Below are 25,342 nucleotides of genomic sequence, written 5' to 3'. Positions count from 1 at the left end.
TTTGGCGGACTGGGACATTGTTGAGGTTGGGATGGCTCAAAGAGGAGATTGGGCTGGGGGAAAGACGGGGAAGATTGCTTCAAATGCCGCCAGGGAGGTGTGATGTCTGACTCGAGTGACATTCGGGACGGGAGAGTGCATTGGTTGTGGATGAGATACAATTCGGGGATGCTGAGATGGTTAGATGAGTGCGACCGTGTCAGTATTAATAGTGTACTATACACTATTCAGTGTAGCTACATATATTCAGATATCAGCCTAGCATAGTCAATGTATACCACTAAAGTATAAGTTCAAATATCTATATCTACTACGTATATAAATATAAACATGGAGGATGAGTGTAGTCCCTGCGGTGGTCGGCGAAGACTCGTGGTTGAATGTTACATACAGTACAGTCAATATTACAGCACCCAATACATACGTTACATACATTACATACCAGGCAAGGAGCCCCGCTCCACGTGAGTGCCGTGTGGAAGGTACTTCGACACGGAATGATACACAATGGCATTCACAATAAAAGAAGAGAAAAAAAGAGTAAATATCAAAAGAAATGAGAAAGAATAAATTGAATCAGGGCTATTATATACAAATTCTTTTTACAGCCCACACACGTCGTGACGTGAAGACTCTGGTCATGATGTAATACGTGCCTTGCGTCTGTACAGAATCCTCCATGTACGGGAGTTACTCGACCAGCTGGATTCTGCAGTTGTCCGCCTCTGTAACTAACCAAACCACCCTTGCCTTGCCTCGTGGCACAGTCTTGCGCACAGTAGTGGCTTGGCTGTAAGATACAAGGAAGCTATACTTCTTAAATGATAGGAGTAGAAGATAGCACAGGAGTGTGAATTTTGATATATAACTACATCTTTCTATATCTACTAAATATATACGATATTCTATTTATGATCTCATTTATAGTATGTATCATTTCTAAGTATAGTCTGCTGTACTATGATGTACATAGTAGGCTGTACTGTACTGGTGTACTGTACTGTAATACGTAAAGGTAATACCCCTGGTTTCATGTTTCAATCAATTGTGAAGATTCTCTCTCCGCAATTCTTCTTCTCTTCGTCTCTCGTTTTTCCCCCCTCGGTCGCTCTCTCTTATACTGCCTTGTCATACTCTTTCGATTTCTTCTTTTCATTCCTTATTTCGTCCCTTCTTGGTTCCTCCATTCTCTCTTTCGCCTCTTCCCCTCCTCTCCTCCGGCCCATATGGACTCTCTCCCTCATCGCCCGTGGGAGCAAGTCTCCTCGGGCCCTCAGACTCCCGCGGCCTCGTCGCAGACTCTACCCTCGATATCAACGCTCACAGCCAATATGAATGGTGGTCACAACACATCCGAGAAATCCCCCGGCAATTCTTCCCTCAATACAATCGAACGAGACTCCGGCAATTGGTCTATGCCGCAAAGCACAAGTAGGATTCCTTCCCGGGCAGATGGTTCGTCGCATACTGACCCTCTAGGATCTTCGACCTACTCGACCGCGACCAATGGCACCAACAACAATAATAATAGCAACGCCAACAATAACAACAATTACCCTTCTCTCAACTTCCTCACCTCCGCCTCACAGCCTTCTCCCAACCGCGGTCAGATCGTCCCAGATCGCTCACCATATCCCCATGAACAATCCACCACCCCGTCCTCCGCTGGCGCGAACCACCCTTCGCCAGGGTTTCACTCCTCCCAACCTAATTCTGCGTTACCGTCGATCAATCAAAATTACGATGCTTCCTCGCAACGTGGGAGTGTGGTCGAGGTCTCCGAGTCGCGACGCAGCAGCGTGGATAGTCGCATGAATCAGGGCATTAGCTCATTAGCCATCAATCCGACCTCCGCTTCACCCTATCATAGCACCAATGCCTCTCAGTCATCCATTGTCTCCAGTCTTCAAAGAGAGCGTGGTATATCCACAGATATGAACTCCTTGCGAGGTCCGCGGTACTCAGGAGGTAGTCAACCTCTGTCTCCGTTGGGCCCGCGCCCTGGCGAACCTCGAAATTTCGCCGCGGGTCGTACAGCACCAGCTATTTCATCGAATCCTCGATCTGAAATTTACAATGCCGAAGCTCCCACGGCGGGTATGGCTTACGCTTTTCCCGACCCAGATGTTGCGCGATCAAGCTCCATCTCGTCAACAGAGAAATCAAACCCGCCCTTCTCCCGGAAGGGCAGTACGGCCGAATCGCTCAGCAGTATGTATTCGGAGTCGCGTATGCCCCGAGGTCAACATGGTAAGCTCAATCTGCACTCCAGTACTGTATGCCTTATGACTGCGATGCTGACAAGCTCTAGAACTTCCGCCGAATGTGCACCACCACTCCTTACAACATCGACAAGTTCGTGATTTAATCGGCGAGGATGCCGCTGGAAACACGCCATACAGTAGAACCCCCGAACTGCGCGTCACGCACAAACTCGCCGAGCGCAAGCGTCGAAGTGAAATGAAAGACTGCTTCGAAGCTCTCCGACTGCGCCTCCCACAAGCTCAAAACAACAAATCCAGCAAATGGGAAACTCTGACCCGAGCGATCGACTACATCAGTTCGCTGGAAAAGTCGGTAGGGCAGATGCGTCGGGATAACTCACTTCTCCGCTCAGAAGTGGATGAATTACGCGCTCAGTTGAATCAACAAGCAGCTCCATCGCGACCAACCTCGATCTTCGAGCACCACCCGATTGCAGCGACCCCAACAAATGTACAGTCACAGCCTCCTGTATTTGCGCAATTCGGGAATGGGGGACAGATGGGTGAGCAGCAGCAGCCTCGGACACTACCGCCTTTGATGAATGGTTCTGTGGCTCCAATGCAAGGCATCCAATATACCGATGAGCGAAGGTGATCTTGATTGCGATCACCCACACAACCACTATGAATGAGAAATGACTAGTTTCATGTTGCACATGGCACATGTACACGCACGCACACACACGCACACCATTCGCATAAACCTACGACGCTTCTTTCATCTTGTCATCCAATATATCCCTTGTTTTAGATATGGGCCCTTGGAGGAGATTATCTCAACCTCCATGAACCAAACCACTTCAGTTTCATGGCCTCCCTTTCGCTTCGAAATTATTTCCTTTTGTCAACGTGTGGCTATCCTTCTTCCTCTTGTTGTCATCAATCATACCGCCATCATTTGGGTTCTCCCTTTCTTACACTCTGTTCTTGATTCCCTTGTGGTTTGTTTTGTCTTCTGCATGTTCTGGACTCGATGGGGTATCGGACAATTGTTTTGGGAATCCTTTCTTTTTATTCTTTTTTCTATCTCTTTTGGCCTGATTGGTTTGGTGTCTTGACTGGAATGTGTACTAAATATCCAAAAGGCGTGCATTGCATGCGATGATATCACCTGTTTCCTTTGCTTGTCTTTTTACTGTATACCATCATTGCTCGAGTATGGCTCCTACAGCTTCAATTCAATCATCAGCCATTATCGGCTCTACTTGATTTCTCCTCCACTTTGTCTACTCTTACATTTGAGTCCAGCCAGTTCTAGACTCTCCTAACTAGTACCATACCTATGGTCAATGTAGTATGTCTGCAATAAACAACGCCAGCGTTAAACCAAACTCGAGTTGCTGCAGGATTCCTTTGTTTCAAGTTAAAATAAACAATTAGCTTCAAAAATAAATAAAAAAAAAAATAGAATAAAAAGAGAAGAACCATCAATCAAAGTGGACTCTTCTATTTTGGTGCACCACTCATTCTTCTTCATTTTCATTTTAAGCGCCCGCCCACCGCAGCGCTTAAAGTCTCCGCTCCAACTGGAACCTCCGCAAAACATTCATCCAATCCCATCGCATGATCAGACTCAACATCCCTGGCGATCTGAAGCTGTTTTGTTTGAGATCGCTGCAGAATATGACCTCTTCACTATTTCCATTGGTTGTTGTCATGGATCCAGGTGGTTGACATCTGCCAAGCACCTGTACATACAGCTTATACATAGTACGGTACAGCACGGCACAGCTTCTCTAGTGCATCTGCAGGCGCTGAGCTGAAATCGTCGAGCTCTTTTCTTCGAGTCATGGCCACTTTTCAAACCCTTTTTTCCCCCTGTTTTCCTTCTACTGTCCATTTGTTCTTTTTTTTCCTTTTCATATTCGACTTTAGCAAGGTGGTTTTGTCTCGTTTCCCGCAGTGAATACATGGCGTTTTCTTTCACTTGCATTGTTTCAGGCGTCATCCTATTAAATATTAATAGTTTGGGAAACTTTTTGTTCATTGTTTGATCTTGGTCATCTGATTTCCATCCTCGTTGCCTCGTTCATCTTTGTTACGATATCAAGCACATCTTCATGGTATTGTCTTGACTCCAACAACATACTGCATAAGTTATATTACATGCACTAACTACCTCACACAGTCCAACAATCTCAAATTCACCACAGAATGGTCTCAAATCGCTCAAAAAGGCCAGAGGACCTGCAAGTGCCCGTACCCAAATTCCCCCTCTCATCGCCAATCAGTGAGGAAATCGAGAGTCCATCCTGTTCCTCTGCCGAAGACAAAGATCTCGAGCGAACTCGACCATTTGATTTCCTCGTCAAAGCAACCAGGCAGAAAGTCGAAAGCCGACAGGCTCAGGCTCAGGCTCAGATTCGTGATAGGCGATCATCTAGAGAGATATCTGGGTCGGGTTCGAGATTGAGTATTCGTGGTATTACGAAAAAGAAGAAGAATGCTGCAAAGCCTGTTGGTTTAAATCTTGTTACGGATTTCACGCTCTCGGAACCACCGGTTCAATATAGGGAAAATGAAGTTGGCAATGCACCGTTGGCATTTGTTGATTTGAATGATTTGAAGCAGTTGTCACGAGCACGTGGAAAAGAACGAACGGCTCAGAAGAAACATGGTCCTTTCCAGAGTCGGAATCCGTTTTTGAAAGAGACGTCTCAAGTGCAGCCCGAAAAGCAGCAGCAGCAGCAGCAGCTTGAGAGACAAAATGAGTCCCCACAAGAGACTATCAATCCATTTCTCGATCCAAACCTTCAAGATCCCTTCAGTGATAGATCTGAACATGGCCTCTCCCCCTCAGATCGACATGTCATGATCGGACTTACAGTACCTTATGCCGACTCATATCGTCCGAAGGACAGTGATGGACTAGGGGACCAACATACACCTCTAACACCCTCGATAATCGTGACGCCAGCACGCGAGGATGCACCGTGGTCAACACCAAGTCCTGAGACTTTGCGTTCACGGGCAACTTCCAGTGTTTACTCTCAGCCAACTCCACGAGGCTGGGAACATAAGGACGTACCCCCTGTTCCAGCTATACCAGAGCAACACAAGAATGGAATGGGATCAGACTTTTTAAAGGCACATTTCAGTGCAATGACGAGGAAACGCCGCTCAATGTCTGCGGATACGATCTTCGAAGACGCAGATGTTCACAGCACCGAACGTTCTCACAGAAACTCCCGCACTTCAATCGATGATAATGACCAGGTCCCTCTTGCAAGTCGACTGAGTGTGAATACAATAGCCACCCGTCCTGAATCACAAGGCTGGTGGACCTACCTTCTCTCTCCACTGTTAGGCAAGAAGTCGCCTATAAGTCCGAATTTCCCTCGCGACGGAATCACTTCTCCATCATCGAAAGGGACCAAGGAGTGGTGGGAGGAGAAGGAGATATCGCACTTCTCACCCGACACGCCACAAACAGCAGTTATCAACTGGGACGAAGGACCAAAAATACCTGCACAAGGACAAGCACGCTCGCTGGATGCTGAGCAGACGACCATCATTCAAAAGAGACAGACAATATTATCAACCATGTTCCCCAACGGAAGGATTCAGGGTGAAGCAGCAGAATATTATCAAGCTTGTGCACACGAACTATTCAGCAAGACGCCTTTCTTCGAATGTGTGGATCATATATGTTCTATCACACCACTAGGTGCCATTTCCATCCCGATAGACGATTGTCCTGGAGAAACGCGAGACAGAGGTCTCATATTCGCCGAGGCAAACGGTGGAAATGAAGAGGAGGCTAAGAAGTCTATGGGTGGTGTGACAGGTTCTGTTGCAGGTACTAAAGGTTTACTAATTGATATCGATTCGCCGGACTTAAGCACAAAACCGGATGAACATAGCAAGGAAATTGGAGCCTCTACGCCTGCATCTAGTTCGAGTTCGGACTCTTGGGATTCGTCTCTTGTGGATGATAATGAGAAAGATGTTCCTGAGCCTCCTAAAGACTCCTCTAGGGGTGTTTCTGAGACGACTCCGGCGTCGCAAACGACCCATCCCCAGGAAGTTCAACCTCCAGAGCCTGTCCAACCACCTCCTCCACAAGCACCTAATTATCAACCACCAGCTGCAGAGCCTACCCCACCTCCTCAGCCAGTGCCACCTCCACAGATACCCCCGGCTCAACCTCAGATCATACACAATTACTATGGGGCGCCCCAAGAACCTGTGGTTATGCAACCGCAACCGCAACCACAGCCTGCTCCTCATTATGTACCAGTATTTCCTCCACAAAATGGCATTCCACCACCCCAGGAGCCTCGACCACAGGCAAATGCGGAAGTATCAGACTGGCCAAAAGCTGCGCCTGCACCACCTCTGACTACAGATCGATCATTAGGTCAAGAAGGATCACAAGCTCATATAGAAGACCAGCCGCATGCAAATGAACCTACATCTCCTGGCTTTCAGCGTGCTGCTGGAGGGCCAGGTGCTATCCAACTATCCCAGGTGAATCCCAACTCTAGAGGCCATTCCGAGGAAGAACACGATATCAATGCACCGGCACCGGCATATAGTCAGTACCCTCGAGAAGAATATCGAGAAACTCCACTGCCTCCGCGTTATGATCAACACCCCACTCCGCGCGCAGCAATTATGAACCCAACAGGTCCAGTAGGACCCATGGAAAGCCGACGTCGCAGGCTAGAGCGTGAAGATGCAGTCGGGAGGAAAATCGGTGGATTTTGGCGCGGGCGTGGATGTATCAGCAACAAGGGTTGTTTCGGACGACCAGGACGAGAAGGTCGGCTTCGACGAAGATGGTACCTCGGAATCTGCACATTATTTTTAATAATTATAATCGTCGCCATCGTCCTCGCAACGACGCTGACCAGGAAGGGTGACGAGACACCCGTCCAATCGAATTGGCTCAATCTCACAGGCTACCCGCCCATGCCAACAGGAATCTCTACGATTGCAGGTACCGAAACGCAAGACTCAACATCAACATGTATCCAACCATCCGAACTATGGAGCTGTGCTCTACCAAAGGACCAACAATTCGAGAACAGCCCATACCAAGCAAACGAACCAACCTTTCGCATCCAAATTCTTTTCCGCAACGGCACATACGATAACAGTACCGCAGTCACAAAATCACGACGAGGAAACATTGATTGGACACCCTCACCCGCAGCCCCAAATTCCTCAGATCAAGCATTTATAGGAAACACCACAGATGGAAACTCATCTCCATACGCAGGTGAAGAAACGCCCTTTTACATAACCGTCCAATCACCAGTCCACCTCTCCTCAACAAACATCTACCGACGAACAAACACCAAGTCATCAAATGAAACCGGAATAATCGCATCAAATTTAACCGATATATTCCCACCACCAGAAGAAATCTCAGATGGAACCGCCGCCCCAGCAAAGCTCTACCCTCTCCCTTCGTCCCAACCAATCCGTCTCTACAATCGAGATAAAGAGAACGCACACTACGGATTCTACACGTACTTCGATAAATCCATTTTCTCATCCTCGCGGTCTGCACTAGATTCCCAAACAAAGGATTCAAACTCAAATGATAAAAATGGTGGCTCGACTAAAGAAGACGCCCGGGTTCGCTGTACCTGGTCTCAGACTCGCTTTCTTGTTCAAATTTGGACAAAACCTGAGCGTTTAGGTCGGAGTTTACTTTCTCGTGGTACTTCGTCGTCTACGGGGAGTAAGACTTCATCTAGCATGACGGCGACATCGACTTCGTCCACGGCAACATCTTCCTCCTCTGCGACGGATTATATTCGACCTGGTTCTTTTCCGTACCCGGTTAGTATCACGGTTGATAGGCATGGAGGAGATGAGATGAAGAAATTGGTTTATTGTTATGCTCTTGATGGAGGGAAATATAATATTACGGATAAGATGTTACTTGTTGAGAATCGCGGGGTGGGTGGTACTTTGGTTAATCCTGTTCAGGTTGGGAGTGGGAGTAAGAGTGATGAGTATGGGGGTATTGATGGGGGGGTCTGGGGGATGTGGGTGTCAGTGGGTTAATTGGATTTCTACTTCTTGATTTTGTTGTAATGATGAATATGTTTTTTTTTCTAGGAGTTTTAGACTATAATTTGTATGGGAAGGGTTGGAGTACAGCGGTGGCTTAGTTGAGATTTTGAGTTAGATATGGTATTAAAAGTATTATGATGCTTATGTCTTTCTTATGCCATATCCACATCGGCAAGTGAGTAGCCTATTGGGAGGCCTTGGGCCTAGCCTTGAAGGATAATGGGACTATGGCTCGGTCATGTCGGGTGTACTTGGCTGACAATGTATTGTCGATCTGGCGCAGATGACTGTCTGTCACGAAGACTTACTTTTCAGAGTTTATCTTTTGGCATCGACATAAAATCCGCCTGTACTCTAGATGATTTCGGTCAAGACGATTCTTTCGATTTCAAATTTGTCTCATTGGAAGACACACTACGACTCCGTTAACGAATTTGGATTCATCTATAACGAATTTGGATTCATCTATAACGAATTTGGATTCATCTATAACGAATTTGGATTCATCTATATGAATCGAAGATTTGTCTCCTCCAAGTGGCAGTCAAGATGTGATTCACTATTTCACTGGCGTCTTTCACTGCCACGCTCTTCGAACATGCTGTTACCTATGAAGTTGCCAGCTTTCTCCGCGATCTTTCCAATTGTGCTCTCACTACCAGATGAACCGTAGGAATTGTCCCGGTCAGATGAGCTGTAGGAGTTGTCTCTGTCAGAAGAGCCGTAGGAATTGTCCTTGCCAGATGAGCCGTAGGAATTGTCCTTGCCAGAAGAGCTGTAGGAATTGCCCCGGTCAGAAGAGCCGTAGGAATTGTCCCGGTCAGATGAACCGTAGGAATTGTCTTTGCCAGATGAGCCGTAGGAGTTGTCTCTGTCAGAAGAGCCGTAGGAATTGTCACGGCCAGATGAGCCGTAGGAATTGTCTTTGCCAGATGAGCCGTAGGAGTTGTCTCTGTCAGAAGAGCCGTAGGAATTGTCTTTGCCAGATGAGCCGTAGGAGTTGTCCTTGCCAGAAGAGCTATAGGAATTGTCTTTGCCAGATGAACCGTAGGCGTTGTCACGGCCAGATGAACCGTAGGAATTGTCCCGGTCAGATGAGCTGTAGGAATTGTCTTTGCCAGATGAGCCGTAGGAGTTGTCTCTGTCAGAAGAGCCGTAGGAATTGTCACGGCCAGATGAGCCGTAGGAGTTGTCCTTGCCAGATGAACCGTAGGAATTGTCCCGGTCAGAAGAGCCGTAGGAGTTGTCCTTGCCAGATGAGCTGTAGGAATTGCCCCGGTCAGAAGAGCCGTAGGAATTGTCTTTGCCAGATGAACCGTAGGAGTTGTCCCGGTCAGAAGAGCCGTAGGAATTGTCCCGGTCAGATGAGCTGTAGGAATTGTCTTTGCCAGATGAGCCGTAGGAATTGTCCCGGTCAGATGAGCCGTAGGAATTGTCTTTGCCAGATGAGCCGTAGGAGTTGTCCTTGCCAGATGAACCGTAGGAGTTGTCCCGGTCAGAAGAGCCGTAGGAATTGTCTCTGTCAGAAGAGCCGTAGGAGCTATTCCTGCCGGATGGACCCTTATTTCATGGTTAGTTATGGTATGGTACACGGAGTATACTCAAGACTTAAATTGAAATAATTATACGGCCATTTTGACTGCATATTACGCCAAAAGTAAAAGCAAGATAGGAATTCAACTCACGTTGTTCTCGTAATTTGAGTACGACATTTTGTCAATTATCAAGATGCACTTTGATAGCAAGGGTTGAAACACAATTTTATCTTGTCGCGGCCCTGTACTACTGCTTACATCCAGGGCTTTATATATGTTCTAAAAAGATTGGTCATGAGCTACGAAGTTCGTCACGCTGATAATGAGGGGTATGTTTTGAAATCTGATTTCAATTTGACCTATCCTAGCGGGAGTGGAGCAGAGTACCAGGCGACCAATAGTACGGATCTGTATAGCTCGGATAGGAGAGATTTAGTATATCTCTCCCATCGGTGGCTGAAGAGCTGAGAATATTATTTCAGCTCTTCAGCCACAGTTTTTCACAGCCAATTGGTGACGCCTGTTATATTGCACTGCCACATCACGCCACGATCGTTAGCGGCGTGATGTGGCAGTGCAAACTTATCTTAGGCAGTGATCGCTAGAGTGGATCCAAACGAAGTTGTGTATAACATTGGATTCATTGATTTCTAGGAAACTGTCCATGATCACAAATGAGTATCTTGGGCTTGTGAGGCCTCCACGGCCGACTGTCTGTGAGAAACTTTACAAAAAGATCTATCATCGAAGGCCATCACTATTTTCCACTCGCTTTCACTTTGATAGGAAGCCCCAAAAGGGCAAATAGTTCTTGACGATTGGAGGACTGATATATATTTATGTTTCCGTGTATAGTGCCGCAATATCCAGTCAGATGGGAACTGTTTATAGTCACAGTATATTTCTTGAGCATAAGTATGGTCGAGGGTACTAGTATTTTCCGGGAATGGTCTATGCAACGCAAATCGGAATTGAAGAGCTTGAATCAGTGCTTTCTCTAGCGGAATTGTACCTACATACTCCCCAATATGCCATCCCGCATTTATTGTCTCCTTTGATTGATGCTACGAAACAGCGAGCCGCTTCATCATGATTGAAATCTTGCGCCCAAAGATACCCGCGATTAAACCACGCCTGGTAGTTCGATGATGCGGTAGTTATTGGGAAACGGTGTTGAAGGTTTCTTCATCTTGAATAGCTAGTGATTGCTGATGTCGAGTTCGGCATATTGTCAATATTCAAGACAAAAGAAAATCGTGAGATCGACAGAAAAAAGCAAATCGAAGTTTCTGCTCGAGTATTGCTGCTATTAAGGTCATACTATGACCTTAATAAATATAGTATATATCAGGACCGCAGTAGTTCCTGTTCACTCTCTGGAATGCGAGCGTCACCACATTATGGGGATAATTCTACACCCTCTTTCAATATGTGACCCACAGCTTCGCCGACTAGCCGCAAAGGTTGTCCCATATAGTGATGGCTCTCCTTCATGTAGATAAATCCCCTGTTAAATAAAAAAATGCATGTTATGAGATATATCTTTTGAATTGAAGTCAAGAAGGTTAGCCGACTTGCTCCTTGTTTTGGCAAGAAATTGGATTTCGTTAGGCTTGAATTTTTCTCCCCTTCAGCTCACTCTCACCATCACAAGACAAAAGTAATTAGATGGGAATTGCAGACGAAAAGAGTAATATTATAGCCTCTTCTTATACGCATGGCGGGCCGTGCATGATTCTAGAACAATCTAATATATGATCATCTGTCATGGTTGGTGGTGATGCTGGACCACGATTCATCGCCCAATTTTTTTGCTCCGCCTCTACAGTCGTACTGATATTGGTAGACATAGACAGATATCTGAGGGGACAAGTGGAGTCTCTACAAATTTCCTATCTCTCTAAAAGAGAGAATAGAAGATCTCCGGTGAGTTCGAAGCGTAAAATCAATAATGTATGCACAGAGCTATAGGTATCAATTTCTGGGGTCTCAATCCCATGCATAATTCTCTTTCCAGAAGATTTGTATTTCATACTCAAACCTATCATATTCAAATATTATTTATTGAGAGATGGCTATTCTGAAGGATCAGATACTGTGCTCATGTGGATAGAGATTAGCACTCTGCTCTGTCTAGTGAATTGGTTTGAGTCATGAAGTATCTCATGATTAACATACCCTAGGAGTGGCTAAGTTCAACCTCCCAGTTGGTAGCACCACCAATGACGTATCTACCACCAGCCTTGCCATTGCTGAGGCACTTCTGTTGGAGTTCGTTGATCCAGCCTGCAATGGCATTGTGTTTGATTCCGGGGATGCCTCCGATGCCACCAGCTGTCTCACCACAGATGGCAATCTTAGCGGAACCAGCTGAGCCACAGGTAGTGCAATGGCTGCAGCAGTTGTTCTGTTGGGCGCAGGTCTTATCGGATGCGTCTCCGTTAAATTGGTTGATGACAGCGGTCACGTCCTCGGTTGAAGGGCTGGCATCGCTTGTCTCGCAGATGATTTCGGTAGGACCGGCGAGGGCTGGGGCCAGGAGGGCCAGCAAAGGGAGGATTTTCATGAGAACAACCATTTTCGCGTATTATACGGAGTACTCAGTGATTCGATAGATAGGAGGTTAATTTTGTTGTATTTTCTGGGTTTTTGATGCCCGGGGACTTTCTGATGCTTTTTATACTTCAGCAATTCGGTGCATTGATAATTCTCACTTTCTCTGAACCAGCTATGAGGCACGATCGCCCCACGATATTTTCTTGGATATTCATGTATCGGTTTTCGGACACACTCGATGCAGTGCCTATTTATCGGCAATAGCGTAGTTCATCTTGTTCCTATTGGTAAAGATATCTTATCCCCGAGGATTGGCCCCATTATTTGATCCTCTTATAGTGGGGGGCTAAGCAAGTTCCTGGGGCCATTATATTCGAATGCGGAGCTCTTCAAGCCTATGAACGAGGCTTGAAGACCTGTGCAAGGTCAATAAATGCCTCTGTTCCTTTATCCATTTAGTTCGGCCCCAGAGCCACCTACGTATTTTCAAAATCTCCTTAAGAACATTATTGACTTCAGGTTAAGATCTGCGAGGGCTGTACACTTCAGCCCCCACGTTGTACAGGAAACATCTGGGCACAACTTGCAAATCCAACTTTTATGTCCAGGTACTAGGCATTAGAGCGGATCCATTCGGTATGTATTGCATAAATATACACTAGTTTAGGGTTCCCAAAATATCGTGAAGAACGAATTTGAAGCCACGGGGAGCTTAGCAGTGCGGATAAGCCAAGTGGCGTAGAGCTAAGCAAGTTTTAACCATTGACCTAAGCATAGTATAATTTTCAATGGATGAGAGAAACCTGGGATATGCTGTCTATTAATTCAAAGTATTAAGCAGATGGGAAAAGAAAAACCCTCAATGTCTTCCAACCTAAGGTTAGGTATCAAATGTGATCTCGAATTTAATTTTCCGGGGCCACCCAGAACTTTGGGGGCAGAAAAATGCCAATGGAAGCACCGGAGAAGAGTATGACGGAAGGGCTATTTAGAGCCTTGCTTACTCTCGGAAACTACAGAGATTAGTAGATCTCATCCCGTACAAGGCTCAGTCTGGGGGTTATGAATTGGCACTTTTAGGGAATGGCTAACCTTGCTCATACTAATTTCCACTCAAAAGCTATATAGATTGAGTACATTGTTGGAATAATTTGAGCGTTCTCTCATATAAATTGGAATTTATATAGTTTTTTGAGCGGAAGTTGGTATACTACCTGGTGAATCTGACATTTTAGGTACCGGGTCTGTTCTGGACTACGTTTTGGTGCCTCTATTTTCTAATCCTCCTCCATAAGAATCATTTTCAAATCCAATTGTCAAAAAAATTAATGTAGCTTGAGAACTTAAATATAGCAACTACCATAAAATTTGAAGTCGGGTTAGGAATTTGATGTTCAGTCGTTTACAAACTACTAAACAGTGAAAAGCCTTCATTTGTACCTTGTTTATAGTAGCTGAGTTGAAACCGCTCCGCGGCCCTCTTTTTTCACGATTTGAAAAAGCAATTGTGCCACATTGACACTCCAAGGATTCAATGAATTGTGATTTTAGATAGTTGATTGGAATTAGAGTATTAAATTCATCCAATCGCTGCTTAATTCTCAAAGTGCTGCACATTCTGACTGGTCCCACCGCCCTTCTCCACCATCGCAAGAAGGAATATCCGTGGCGTCTTATTCGCAGGAAGATCTTCTTCCCTGCGGAGACAAGCCCGAGCTGCCCCTTGCTCGATCTTATCCGATCGATTCCAACGTTGACAGATGGCGTCTGTTACGCCGGAGACAAATAGTCGGCTTGACAGCCTGGTGGCAGTCTCTCAGTCGCAATCCACGGGAACTGGTGATGGCGAAGGGCGCGTAGATGAGACGACTGCGCTGCTCGGGTCTGGAAATGAATCCAATTCTACCGGGCCGAACTCTAGCTCGCCATATGGATCTTCACCACAGGCCAATGATGCCACTGGCGACGAGGGGGATGAAAAACCTTTGCCTGTAACACAGGTTATGCTGCTGTGCTATGCACGAGTGATTGAACCCTTGGCTTTCTTCTCAATCTTTCCTTATGTCAGTCAAATGGTTCAAGAGAATGGTAATGTTTCAGACTCGGATATTGGCTTCTACAGCGGTCTCATCGAATCACTATTCTCTCTGACGCAAGCGGTAGTCATGCTTTTCTGGGGACGAGCAGCGGATCGCATTGGACGCAAGCCCGTACTTGTCTTTTCCCTGTTCGGTGTGACTCTGGCAACTGGCCTTTTTGGAATGGCAAAGAGTATACCACAAATGATTCTGTTTCGCTGCATCGCCGGTGTTTTTGCCGGGACCATTGTTACCATCCGTACAATGGTTGCCGAGCACAGCACTCCCAAAACACAGGCCCGCGCATTTAGTTGGTTTGCTTTTAGTGGAAACCTGGGTATTTTTCTGGGACCACTACTCGGCGGAGCTCTTGCGGACCCAGTTCATCAATATCCGCGGGCTTTTGGGTCCATTGAATTCTTCAAGATATATCCATATGCGCTCTCGAGTCTTGTGGTTGCAATGATAGGAGCCACAGCTGCACTTTCCAGCGCCTTGTTCGTCAAGGAGACCTTGAAAAAGGAGTCCCCAGAACTGGAAAATGTTGGCAATGCCCCCTCTCGCAGCGGGGACCTTACGACTTGGGAGCTGATGAAATGGCCAGGAGTTGGTATTGTTCTCTACGTCTACGGACACATTATGGTTCTTGCCTTCGCCTATACAGCCATTATTCCCGTTTTCTGGTATACACCTATTCGCCTGGGTGGTTTTGGCTTTACACCTTTCCAAATTTCAATCATGATGGGATTGAATGGTGCAGCTCAAGCTGCCTGGCTATTACTCATATTCCCTCCATTGCAGCGAAAAATTGGCTCGAATGGAGTGATACGAGTCTGCGCCTGGGCTTACCCGTTCTTCTTCATCTGCTGTCCTCTCGCAAATGTCCTTTTACGTATGCATAACGAAGGCGCGCTCAAGGTCTTCTGGATCTTTGTACCGACTATGCTAGCTATTGGCTGTGGTGTTAGTATGAGTTTCACGGCGATCCAGCTGGTTGTAAATGATGTTGCACCTACACCAAAGGTCTTAGGTACATTGAACGCGCTTGCTTTGACCGGTGTTAGTGGGTTGAGAGCTTTTTGTCCAGCTCTTTTCACTAGCCTCTTCGCTGTTGGAGCAAGGACCCAGCTAGCCGGTGGCTATGCTATCTGGATACTCATGATTCTGCTTGCTCTTGGTCTTTCAAAGGCTGTCACTTATCTTCCTGAGACAGACGAGGATTGCAAGCGCCGCAATGTCTAGATGTTAAGCGAGGTATCTGTCTGGAGTATTCATCCTTGTCTCAAAGATATATCTCATCCTTGGTATATATTGCATTGGGCGTAGGGTGGCTTTTACGGGCAAAAGATATCACGAAAAGATCCAATTCAATATTCCTGGGTTTGATTGATAAACCTCACTTTGGTTGTTAGTGAATTAGATAGCAAAGCCAAGGGAAGCGGATCAGATTCGCGAATACCAATCGATACCTTCAAAGGGCTCTCAGCTTGTTGGTTCCTACTATAAAATTATCACCTTTGAGTATATGCATATAGTCTATATTCCTCCGTCGTCAGTGTAAGGTCAATGCTTTATTATACAGGTATCCAGCCCGTCAATCTGCTGCCATAAGGACTCAAACTCGCCCCCGCCGGCACCGGAAATTCAAGTAGGACGAGAATCTCCTCGCTTGAGAATGGTTCTATCTTCGTGATCCACTGAGAAGTTGGTGGCCTTAATGCTTGACGCTGCTTGGCGACTTTGCTCGGACTTGGCCGATTTATGAATCGGCATACAGAAACAAGATTGCACCCGAATCATGAAGTTTACCTATCAGGATTCTGAAATATTTTGATGGAAAGCTCAAACTTCGATCGAAATAAATCGACGGTCAATATAATACTTTCTGCTAGCGAAATCTTTTGTTCCATTGGAGCTTGGTAAAACCAACACTCATGCAGATGATACACTAAAAGTTGAATAACTAACAGTAGCTGCTCTTCTCGGGCTATCTTATAAACTGAACCACTATGATATAATACCAGTCATACAGACATTCACAAGTATAGCCCTCTATCATCTATTGCAGATTACATCGTACGATTGACTTACATAGTGTTAGTGATCCTAACCAAGACACTAATTTTCAAGGAGGAATGACGAATACTACTGAACTTGTAAAATGGGCCGTGGCCAGGTGTCTTAAGTTAAGAGAAACTCTTCTACTTTCACTATGCCGCAGATTTTTACTTAATTGATCAATCTTCGTGGCACCTAGTTTATCAGATCATCTGATAGGAGGGACTCCTCGCTTTGCGGTATCAGCGGGTGCATCTGCATAATTACAGAGTTTGCTTTGGCTGTTGGAATATTTACTGTGCAACTCTCGCTTCAATTAAGAGTCTTCTTCTACCCTGGGAGAGACATTGATTGCTTGATCTTGAAAAGGTTGAAGGAGCTCGACGGTCTTTCTTTGACCTTCCCGTTTGCGATCAGGATGGGTACACCCAAAGAGATCTCTGCTCGCCAAGATGAACAAATAGATACCGAGAAGAAGGCCGGGATTAATCAGGCTGTCGAGGAGACAAACGATGATCTCGTAAGCGAGGAGAAAAATTCGGAGAACTTTCAGAATGGTGTACAACGTGTGAAAGCTATCACTTCAGTCTGGTCCACAAAGACGATGGTCCTGATGTTCATTCCGTAAGTCTCAATATACCAACATTTTCGGTGAATGATTGTGGTCTTGCTAAAGGATCACAGCCTCTATCTAGACTCGTTCGTGGATGCATTTATCGTTTCGATTCAGACAGTCCTTGATCTTTACAATACATCCTCGTTGATAAAGACGCAATTCGAATCGAGTACTGGTGCTCTCTTTGCTTACGTATATTCCATAATCTAAAATGGTAGAATTTCATAGCTTGCTAGAATTACGATGAGGCGCGCAATTTCTTTTACTACACAATATGTGGTATAAAAGCTCGGCTAGTTCAATAATTCATGCTTCATATTTCAGCCTAACGTCCCCCAAATGAAGTAACAGGAGGGACATACAAACAGCAACGAAGAGAATCCCAAATTCATGTACGTTTATGTCAGCTGTCAATCCATTCTCAGGCCTTACATATTTTACCCGTATTTTAATAGTCGGCTGGGCGACGTTATAACTCATTAGGTCACTGTTCAATTAAACAGGTTCCACACCCTTTCCCATCGGAAAGCTCATTGTTCGTGTTGACATGTTTGATCCAGCTAATGCAGGATTCTTGCTCGGACTCGCAACAAATTTCGCACGGAGTGCCGAATGGATATCCTCCCTGTTTCTATCTTTCCACATCGGATACCCAGCTTGGCTAAGAGGAAACAAAACCAGGTTCTCAGGTCGAGTCATAAAGTCTTCCACATTTGGCGATGGACTTGCTGTGATGATATCAATTTCCTTAGCGATTTGTCGACAATATGAGGTGAGTGGGAGATCATTCACGTCATGTCCGAAAGGATTTTCAATCTCGCTGCCAATTGTGAGAAGTCCAATGATTATATATGCCGCAACTCCGGGAATTGTCAGTCACGTTCCTCCAAGGGATTTGAATTCGATGCCTGGGTTAGGCTTACCCATTGACGCAGGTATAGTTGTCCAATGAAGAAACTTGTAGAGTTGAAAAGGGAGAAGTACAACGTATATCCATGAAATTTGAGCAATTGCAATGCTATACGCTGCGGGAAGAGGTGTATCCAGCACACGCTCTGTCCCTGTCAATACCTCATTTAGTGATGCTATCAATGTCACTTCGATCCTAGTTAGCTCATGATTTCGTATTGATGGTCTACTAACATACAAGCTTGACCCTGGAATTGGGGTAAAGTCAAGGTACCATTCTTAACACATGAATCAACGTAGGCTGATAAATGAAGAAGGATCTCGATAGGAAGATGTCCGAGTGGCTTTTTGGATCGCTTTATCAATTTTCGAGGATTTGATTTGGCAAATGATAGACTCAAATATTCCCCCATCGACTTCCATGCTGATTTTGACTGGGGATTTAGGGTATTGCGATCATGCGCATCTAGGGCAAACGTATCTAGATGTCCTATAAGGCCTGCAAGATCCTCATAAGCGACATCGGGCTCAAAACGAAGCTTGTGTTTGAGTGCGACTGCAAATGCTAAGATTAAATTCATGGCAGATCTGCGACAGTAATCAGCGATGGTCCTCAGATATTTTTTCCATATCCCGTACAGCTTTCTTAGAAGATCTACATTACCCTCATCTGGCCTTTCATCGAAATGTACCCAAATTATACGTGCTAGATTGCGCGAGGTCTGAATCAGTGAAGCCCAGTACCTGCGTCCATCCGCCCATCTTCCTTGCTGTCAGCTATGCGGTTCATCTAAATTGGCATATCTTGTCTCTAGTACTGACCTTTCATATGCGGTAGAACCACGGAATGATAGTGACAAGCCAACCACAAATCCCAGCACAGTCAATAGGATATTATTAATTCCCACTGTTCAGAATAAAGGAACGGGCTTGTTAGGAAGCCAAGAGAGACAATACAGAAGATGGATGAGAGGACGCACGATCATGGTAAAAATGAGAAATGCAGGTAATCAGTGTCGCCCACCCTCCAATAAGAAACAGCGGAATAATCATTTGAGGCATTATACTTCCCTGAACTCGCATTACTATCGGCCATTTGGAGTGCTGTGTCATGTTCCGGGGACCGTACTAGTCGTGGATAGCTTGCATTTAGCGTACAAACAACGACTCATGGGACCGATAGTGTACCACATACGAAATAACGCTCGAGCTCGCTTCTATCCTGCACATGAAACTGAGACTCCCGCGAGTCTGCCAAATTATCCAAAAAACTCGGTCGACGTGAAGGCCTTTCAAACGATTCCCGTTCTTTTGGGACATCGGCTTGTAAATCTGGACAGCTTCCATTGTTACTTTTGGGTGCATCGACTGAAGTTGAAATAGATGCAGGGCACCTTCGATCAGCTAAGATCGCTCGAGGGATCGAGGAGGCAGCAGTGCATCCCTCGTGGTCCGACATTATAGATTCTTCCTAAGGATAAAACCATGGAAAAAAGGCTTCATCGGCCGGAGCCTACTTGGCCGCGAAGGTAAAATTGGAGGTTTGTAAATTCATGAGTATTAATATGAAGTGTTCTGTTGAAGCTACGTCATTTGCTAGTATTTATTTGTTGGCTTGCATATCTGTGGACAAATGACAGCGGGTGGCATAAATCTGTCCGGCCACTTGATTTACAGTAGGGCTCAGGGCTATAACGCCACTTCGGTCTCTAGCATTAGTATATGGCCACACCGAGATCTATAAGTAATTATTCTGGTAGATCATTTCTACCCGCAGGATTTTTAATAGGATTTACAAAGTCCTGTGCCCAGGTAGTCGCGTGGATGTCCCGCGTGAACTGCCCAATCAGACTGGGATCGACGCCTACAGATATGTATCGTGCGTGTGTGTCAGTGTGCCACCACTATACACTGTAAATGGCAGGTGTATACAGTACCTCATCTATTGATCTCCAGCAAAAATTACCATGGACCCTCATACTCTTTTACTACAGATGCCATGTTAAGCTCTACGCTTTATGAAACTTCCAACGTCGTTGTAAGAATTGTCTCAGCATGCTGCTGGTCGTACATTCAATCCAAATTGCATGAGATTTGATATATCTTGGCGTGACAAATTAATCAGAGAGACAGATAGCCCAATGTTCTCTCATTGTAACTCGAGTTTGAGCCACTGATATAGTCATGGTAGTGCAGAACCACAGATTCAGGTCAGTACGGTATTTTGTACGGGATATAGTGCCAAATTCAAGCGATGCTAGCGCTTATGAGATGAAGCACGCGCGACGAGTCATAGATACTCGCCTGCAAGGTCGTTTTCAATTATTTTCCGATGCCTTATGCTAACCGATGATACTCCAGCAGCTTCCTGAAGTTTGATCGTAGATAGAGCCTTCCTATATTTGTAGATGCGTGTGAATTCTGTAGCTGTCCATCCTGGACGCGTCAACAAGACGCTCAAGCCCCAGATGTGGAGTTCGAGCCCCTCGTTTGGACCCCCACAAGTTTAGTGTGAGCTTGGCGACGCGGCTGATAGCTTTGCCTGGAGGTCATCTCGGTCTAAATTACGTGCATATCTCTGACACGCATCTAAGATGAGTGCTGAGTCGAATGCATAGATTAAGATGAGTAGTACTAAGTAAGATCTTGATAAACCATATATTTATTTCAGTATAAATTAGGGTTTCATCGCTAGTAGACTTTTATGTCGACGTCACGGCTGGCGATGACTAAGCCCCTACTAACTAAAGGGGGGGGTTGGTTGCATTGGAGATTGGAAGAAATAACTAATACCCGAGATCGTGGCCCCGATTTAATCAGAAAATCTTTTATTGAAATCCCCAGATGATAGTTGAACGACATACAAACTCCCCTGCTCATGTCCGTTACCGTTAAGAATGGTAATTCTTTGTTCTTAATAAATTATGCCACACAGATTCTTTGTTTCATTATTGTAACACCTCTGGTATGGCTGCGCATATTCGTGAGGTGGCGTTTAAAAAATGCCCTTGGCATTGATGATGGTATGTACCCTTCAACCCCATTATTTTTGCTTGGCTAACTCCAGTAGGCGCATGTGTCATCGGATGGGTATGGGTTGTATCAAATGTTCAGAAAGTACTTATACATGCGGCTAATAGTACTTATCAGGTTCTATTTATGGGGTATTGTGCAAATGCTTTGATATGTGAGCCAAGTTGCAACTCTCTTCAACTGAGACAAAGCTAATTAGACATTTCTAACCATAGATGGATTCTCTGGGGGTTCGAAGCCACCGTCTGAATTGAGTGAGGAAGATTTTGAAGAATGCGTCAAGGTGAGTCAAAATTAGTATCTGGTTCTCATGAGCCCAGTAGCTTATTCTCTTCCAGATCTCTTATGTCGCAACCGCCATCTATGCTCCGACAGCTCTTTTCGTCAAGTCCAGCCTTATCTACATCCTGATTAGGGTCTTTCAACCTTTCTATACAGGGATGATAGCTCTATACTGTCTTCTCGCCACGACAGTTGGTTACTACGTCATAATAACATTCATCAAGATCTTTATCTGCAATCCCGTCTCGGCCTATTGGCGAGAATCTGAAAGAGACACTGCCACATGCCTAAGCCAACCTGGGGTTATCATTGCAGACTCTGTCATCAGTTTCCTGACTGATATTGCTATTTTTGCTTTTCCAGTCGCCTTGACATGGTCACTGCAAATGCCCATTTGGAAGAAGATCCGCGTTATCTTTCTACTGGGCCTTGGAGGTATTGCTGTTGCATTTAGTCTATACCGGCTAGTCATCGGCGTTCATGAGAAAAATAGACCTCATGAAACAACAATGTTCATGAAGTCCATATTAACGGCGTGAGTATTAGCTGTCTGTTTTACTGGCTTAAGAAAACCTCGCCTAACGACCTTCTAGAAACGCGGAAATCGGTCTCGGTCTAATATGTACCTGTCTGCCTGCCCTGAATGTCCTCACAACACACACTCAACAACGAGCCCCGGAGGCAAATGGGATATTCAGACGACGTAAGAAAAATGATAAATCAAAAAATCGGATATTCGACGGCGACCAGTTCTCGCATACGCAATTAAGCAGTTGTGCTCGTCGGGGTTCAACCGACTCAGCAGTGCTCATGGCCAGCCATAATGCCTCTGGTCTTCCCGTTGGGGATGGCAGTGATACGATCATCAAAATGGTCTCATTAAATCAGCACTGGGAGAATGCGTCTCAAGGGTTTGTTCTGTGGATCTCCATATTAAATAGATTGCGCTAATACATCCACATAGCAACCAGCAAGCGGACCGGGCAGAAATATTATAATGCAACAAAGTCAACAATTCTCTTTGTATATACTAGCTATCCAAATATCCGAATCTATGAACAAATTCTATGTAATGCAAGTATGGACACACAATGCAAGACAGCCCGCTGATATGCACAAATCGATACTTTTGTCTAATGTACAATCCACAACCACTGCTGGATTGCCAAGCCAGGTGGAAATGGAGCGTGGCGTTCGTTAGTCACTTACGCACTGTTGGCGCATGACCAACTGTTAGAGCCAGAATCGCCGTGAATGGCGACTCCAGATACGTATAGACCCAGGCCACACTAAGTTGAACTCAGTGGTTAGTAACAGTCACACCAATAGAACGCCAAGGCTGGTCAGTGCCAAAGGGGGGGGGGCTAGAGCAAAATGAACTCACGATAGCGATGGCGATGGCAAGAACGCCGACGTTGATGATCGTCAAGAACGTCTTCTTAGCATTTTTGAAATACTGACCCTGGTTCATGTGGAACCAAAAGATGGCAGGGAGTCCAACTGCACGAATACGTTAGCAAAATCCATGTTTTGAATGAGAATGGAAGGCCATACAGCTAAACCAGCTTCCGAAAAGAGCGCTCTGTCAAGTAGTGTTAGATTAGCGAATGTGTCTGGTGTATTATGCGAAGGTCACATACGATGAGACTCAGCAAGTCATTGAAAACGGGGATTGACTCGGCAACAACCCAAGAGACAATCCACACGCCAATGCAGATGGCCACCCAGGAGCCGATAGAGAAGAGGCTACGGCTGTGCATCTTATCGGATCCACGGAAAAGGCGCACGTAGATGTATTTGCATGCAACGTGGCCCAGCACGACACCTGAAAGAATAGTCTATTTAAATTAGCAGAAGAACGAGGAAAACAAAATATGGGAGGGTAAAATTACCGTTGGAATGGCAAGGCCCCAGGCAATCTTGCTCATAATAGGGCTCAAAGATGAAATGGCTGGCGATTTGACATTTGGACCCACGTAGTGGTAAATGATCAATGCACTGACGAGATACAGTACAGTATCGATAATTTGAAGCATGGCAAGCGACTTATTGAAAGTGCGAGGGTCTTCAGTTTCAGACATGAAGCCGAAGTATGCCACGTGAGCAACTATAGGATCTTGCAGTCAGCTATTTTGGGAACCCTTGATTTTTGGTGAGCGTCGAATATCACTATTGATTGACTTACGATAGGCAAAGATGATATTAGTAACTGCAAGGAATCCCTCACGGAAACTAACTTCTCTCGTGGCTTCGTTCACAACTTGAGTCTTGGTTTCAACTCCTGCGGCGACCATGGTCACAACAGTGGCGACAAAGACACTGACGAATGCTATGTTCGAGTTAGAAAATCATCCCAATTTCGATGGAGCTATTCAGTTATCTGCGAAAAAGCATCACATACAGACGACGGACATCCAATAGACCTTGTCCATTGTGCGAGGCAGAGCGCCAAGGAAGCAGATGATCAAACCAACGACGCCAAAAACCAAAGTGCAAGTGCCGTGATCAGTTAGAACGTTCATCAAGATGTTGAAGGTTAGGATATTGCTGGCCATGAGGAAGATGAGAAGCAATAATTGGCCAATTCCCAGGATCTCACGACCAAGACGACCCATGAGAAGTTCACCAGCGTCTCCCATGCTGTGGACTTGAGGGTGGCGAAGTTTGAATTGACCAATTTCATAACCTGTATACCATGACAGAGCCGAAATGAAGACAATCATGATTGAAGCACTGCGAACAGTAGTTAGTAATTAGACATTGGAAATCGAATGAGCTATTTCACGTACGGGACCATTCCAAGTGTAGCCACCGCGGAAGGGAGAGATAGAATTCCCACAGAAACATTCTCTGCGATCATGACTGAGGTGATATATTAGATATAATGGGCTGCACTGTCAGGTCATATAACCAACTCACGCATTCCACAGTGCCTAACGATTCAACATCAGTTCTAAGATCATACAGCAAGATTGAATTAAAATTCAAGCCATAACTTACCACCACTTCATAGTGCGATACTTGACTTCGGCAGTCTCTTCATTTCCAAATGGTTCGAGATCCTTAGCCGATAAAGGCTTCTCATTGTCTTTTTTGAGAGGCTCATCGATGGCGGCCTTGCCCCCAACGGCGTAGTTCTCCTCGTCACTGCTCATGGTGGATAGATCTACAACAATCTTCTCCACGTCAATTGGTAAGGGATTGTCGCCCGAAAGAACCAAGTGGAACAATTAGCTTAGCATCAATCAATGCCGCACAGGTTGCAAAGAGCAATTTCTAACAAATGCACCGGATGCTACCCCAGTCCGGCCAAGAAAAAATCTGAAGGGCTTCGGGAAACCGAGTGGGGCCCCGGAAAAGTTGCCGCTTGGCCGGTTAGTTGAAGGACAATTCGATGCTTGTTGTCGATTGGTGACGAGCCCAGGCGGTTAATTCTTGTTTTTTCGGATATTAGGCAGATACGTCGTATATGGGAGTAGGGGTTTATGAAGTTAAATTTTCAATTTCACCCAATCTCGTCGTATGATTCTTGTTCGGAGAATGTATCGGAGTTTCCCGGTAGAACTCCGGTTGTATATCAACTGTCATCTCGCGCGTTCGAAGGCGTCTTTTTGGTTTTATTATAGTAATAAATTTAGATAGCATGTGATTTAGAAGGATTGGTTTTGTGTTAGCAGCAGAGGATGCTCGCAGCCTTCTCGTAGCAAGTTAGTTGCCATTTCCGGTCGCGGTCGGACTATGTATATCCCCCCTTGCGGCATCCATGCAGCAGGCATGGATGCAGTACTGTATCCAAGCATAGGCTGACAATACAGGTTGCCACTTATTTTCTTATTATTTTCTCAAGATGAGACCTGTAGGGAACTGAATTTAACACTTACAGAAGTATCATATATATAAGAAGTAATACGAAGAACTTAGACCCCCTGGCAGTGGTTTTGACTATATATTTCCTCGCAGCAGCTGCGGACCTTCTCCATA

At 45.5% G+C, this 25,342-nt stretch overlaps 9 protein-coding genes across 9 annotated transcripts; 5 read left to right on the top strand and 4 right to left on the bottom strand.

Annotated features, from left to right (window-relative positions):
- Positions 1–1,226: 1,226 nt before the first annotated feature.
- On the top strand, positions 1,227–2,859 carry N7469_009223 (uncharacterized protein; the record flags this gene model as incomplete). The annotated part of the gene is made up of 2 exons (XM_056648141.1): positions 1,227–2,250; positions 2,312–2,859. The coding sequence occupies 2 exons, from the start codon at positions 1,227–1,229 to the stop codon at positions 2,857–2,859; spliced, it is 1,572 nt and encodes a 523-aa protein (XP_056497906.1).
- A 1,559-nt stretch (positions 2,860–4,418) lies between these two features.
- N7469_009222 (uncharacterized protein) lies at positions 4,419–8,285 on the top strand (the record flags this gene model as incomplete). Its single annotated transcript, XM_056648140.1, has 1 exon — positions 4,419–8,285. One exon carries the CDS (start codon positions 4,419–4,421, stop codon positions 8,283–8,285), a length of 3,867 nt encoding a protein of 1,288 aa, XP_056497905.1.
- Positions 8,286–8,858: 573 nt separating this feature from the next.
- On the bottom strand, positions 8,859–10,006 carry N7469_009221 (calcium-binding protein; the record flags this gene model as incomplete). Its single annotated transcript, XM_056648139.1, has 2 exons — positions 8,859–9,854; positions 9,980–10,006. 2 exons carry the CDS (start codon positions 10,004–10,006, stop codon positions 8,859–8,861), a joined length of 1,023 nt encoding a protein of 340 aa, XP_056497904.1.
- A 2,002-nt stretch (positions 10,007–12,008) lies between these two features.
- Positions 12,009–12,407, bottom strand: N7469_009220 (uncharacterized protein; the record flags this gene model as incomplete). The annotated part of the gene is made up of 1 exon (XM_056648138.1): positions 12,009–12,407. One exon carries the CDS (start codon positions 12,405–12,407, stop codon positions 12,009–12,011), a length of 399 nt encoding a protein of 132 aa, XP_056497903.1.
- Positions 12,408–14,145: 1,738 nt separating this feature from the next.
- N7469_009219 (MFS transporter) lies at positions 14,146–15,705 on the top strand (the record flags this gene model as incomplete). Its single annotated transcript, XM_056648137.1, has 1 exon — positions 14,146–15,705. One exon carries the CDS (start codon positions 14,146–14,148, stop codon positions 15,703–15,705), a length of 1,560 nt encoding a protein of 519 aa, XP_056497902.1.
- A 1,234-nt stretch (positions 15,706–16,939) lies between these two features.
- Positions 16,940–17,347, top strand: N7469_009218 (major facilitator superfamily domain-containing protein; the record flags this gene model as incomplete). Its single annotated transcript, XM_056648136.1, has 2 exons — positions 16,940–17,145; positions 17,206–17,347. 2 exons carry the CDS (start codon positions 16,940–16,942, stop codon positions 17,345–17,347), a joined length of 348 nt encoding a protein of 115 aa, XP_056497901.1.
- A 285-nt stretch (positions 17,348–17,632) lies between these two features.
- On the bottom strand, positions 17,633–19,505 carry N7469_009217 (bestrophin family protein; the record flags this gene model as incomplete). The annotated part of the gene is made up of 6 exons (XM_056648135.1): positions 17,633–17,997; positions 18,061–18,222; positions 18,285–18,808; positions 18,869–18,953; positions 19,027–19,174; positions 19,242–19,505. 6 exons carry the CDS (start codon positions 19,503–19,505, stop codon positions 17,633–17,635), a joined length of 1,548 nt encoding a protein of 515 aa, XP_056497900.1.
- Positions 19,506–20,924: 1,419 nt separating this feature from the next.
- On the top strand, positions 20,925–22,359 carry N7469_009216 (uncharacterized protein; the record flags this gene model as incomplete). The annotated part of the gene is made up of 7 exons (XM_056648134.1): positions 20,925–21,069; positions 21,117–21,136; positions 21,197–21,233; positions 21,295–21,362; positions 21,418–21,896; positions 21,955–22,272; positions 22,326–22,359. 7 exons carry the CDS (start codon positions 20,925–20,927, stop codon positions 22,357–22,359), a joined length of 1,101 nt encoding a protein of 366 aa, XP_056497899.1.
- Positions 22,360–22,566: 207 nt separating this feature from the next.
- N7469_009215 (uncharacterized protein) lies at positions 22,567–24,516 on the bottom strand (the record flags this gene model as incomplete). Its single annotated transcript, XM_056648133.1, has 10 exons — positions 22,567–22,650; positions 22,746–22,861; positions 22,916–22,943; positions 23,002–23,199; positions 23,254–23,468; positions 23,547–23,690; positions 23,763–24,094; positions 24,151–24,223; positions 24,281–24,294; positions 24,362–24,516. 10 exons carry the CDS (start codon positions 24,514–24,516, stop codon positions 22,567–22,569), a joined length of 1,359 nt encoding a protein of 452 aa, XP_056497898.1.
- Positions 24,517–25,342: the final 826 nt, after the last annotated feature.

This window comes from Penicillium citrinum, assembly GCF_028827155.1.
Source record: "Penicillium citrinum strain IBT 23319 chromosome Unknown utg000008l:1.0-2707905.0:1.0-2709502.0, whole genome shotgun sequence".
Lineage (NCBI taxonomy): Eukaryota > Fungi > Ascomycota > Eurotiomycetes > Eurotiales > Aspergillaceae > Penicillium > Penicillium citrinum.
Note: the sequence above shows the minus strand (reverse complement) of the source record. Positions and strands in the feature narration are given on the sequence as shown.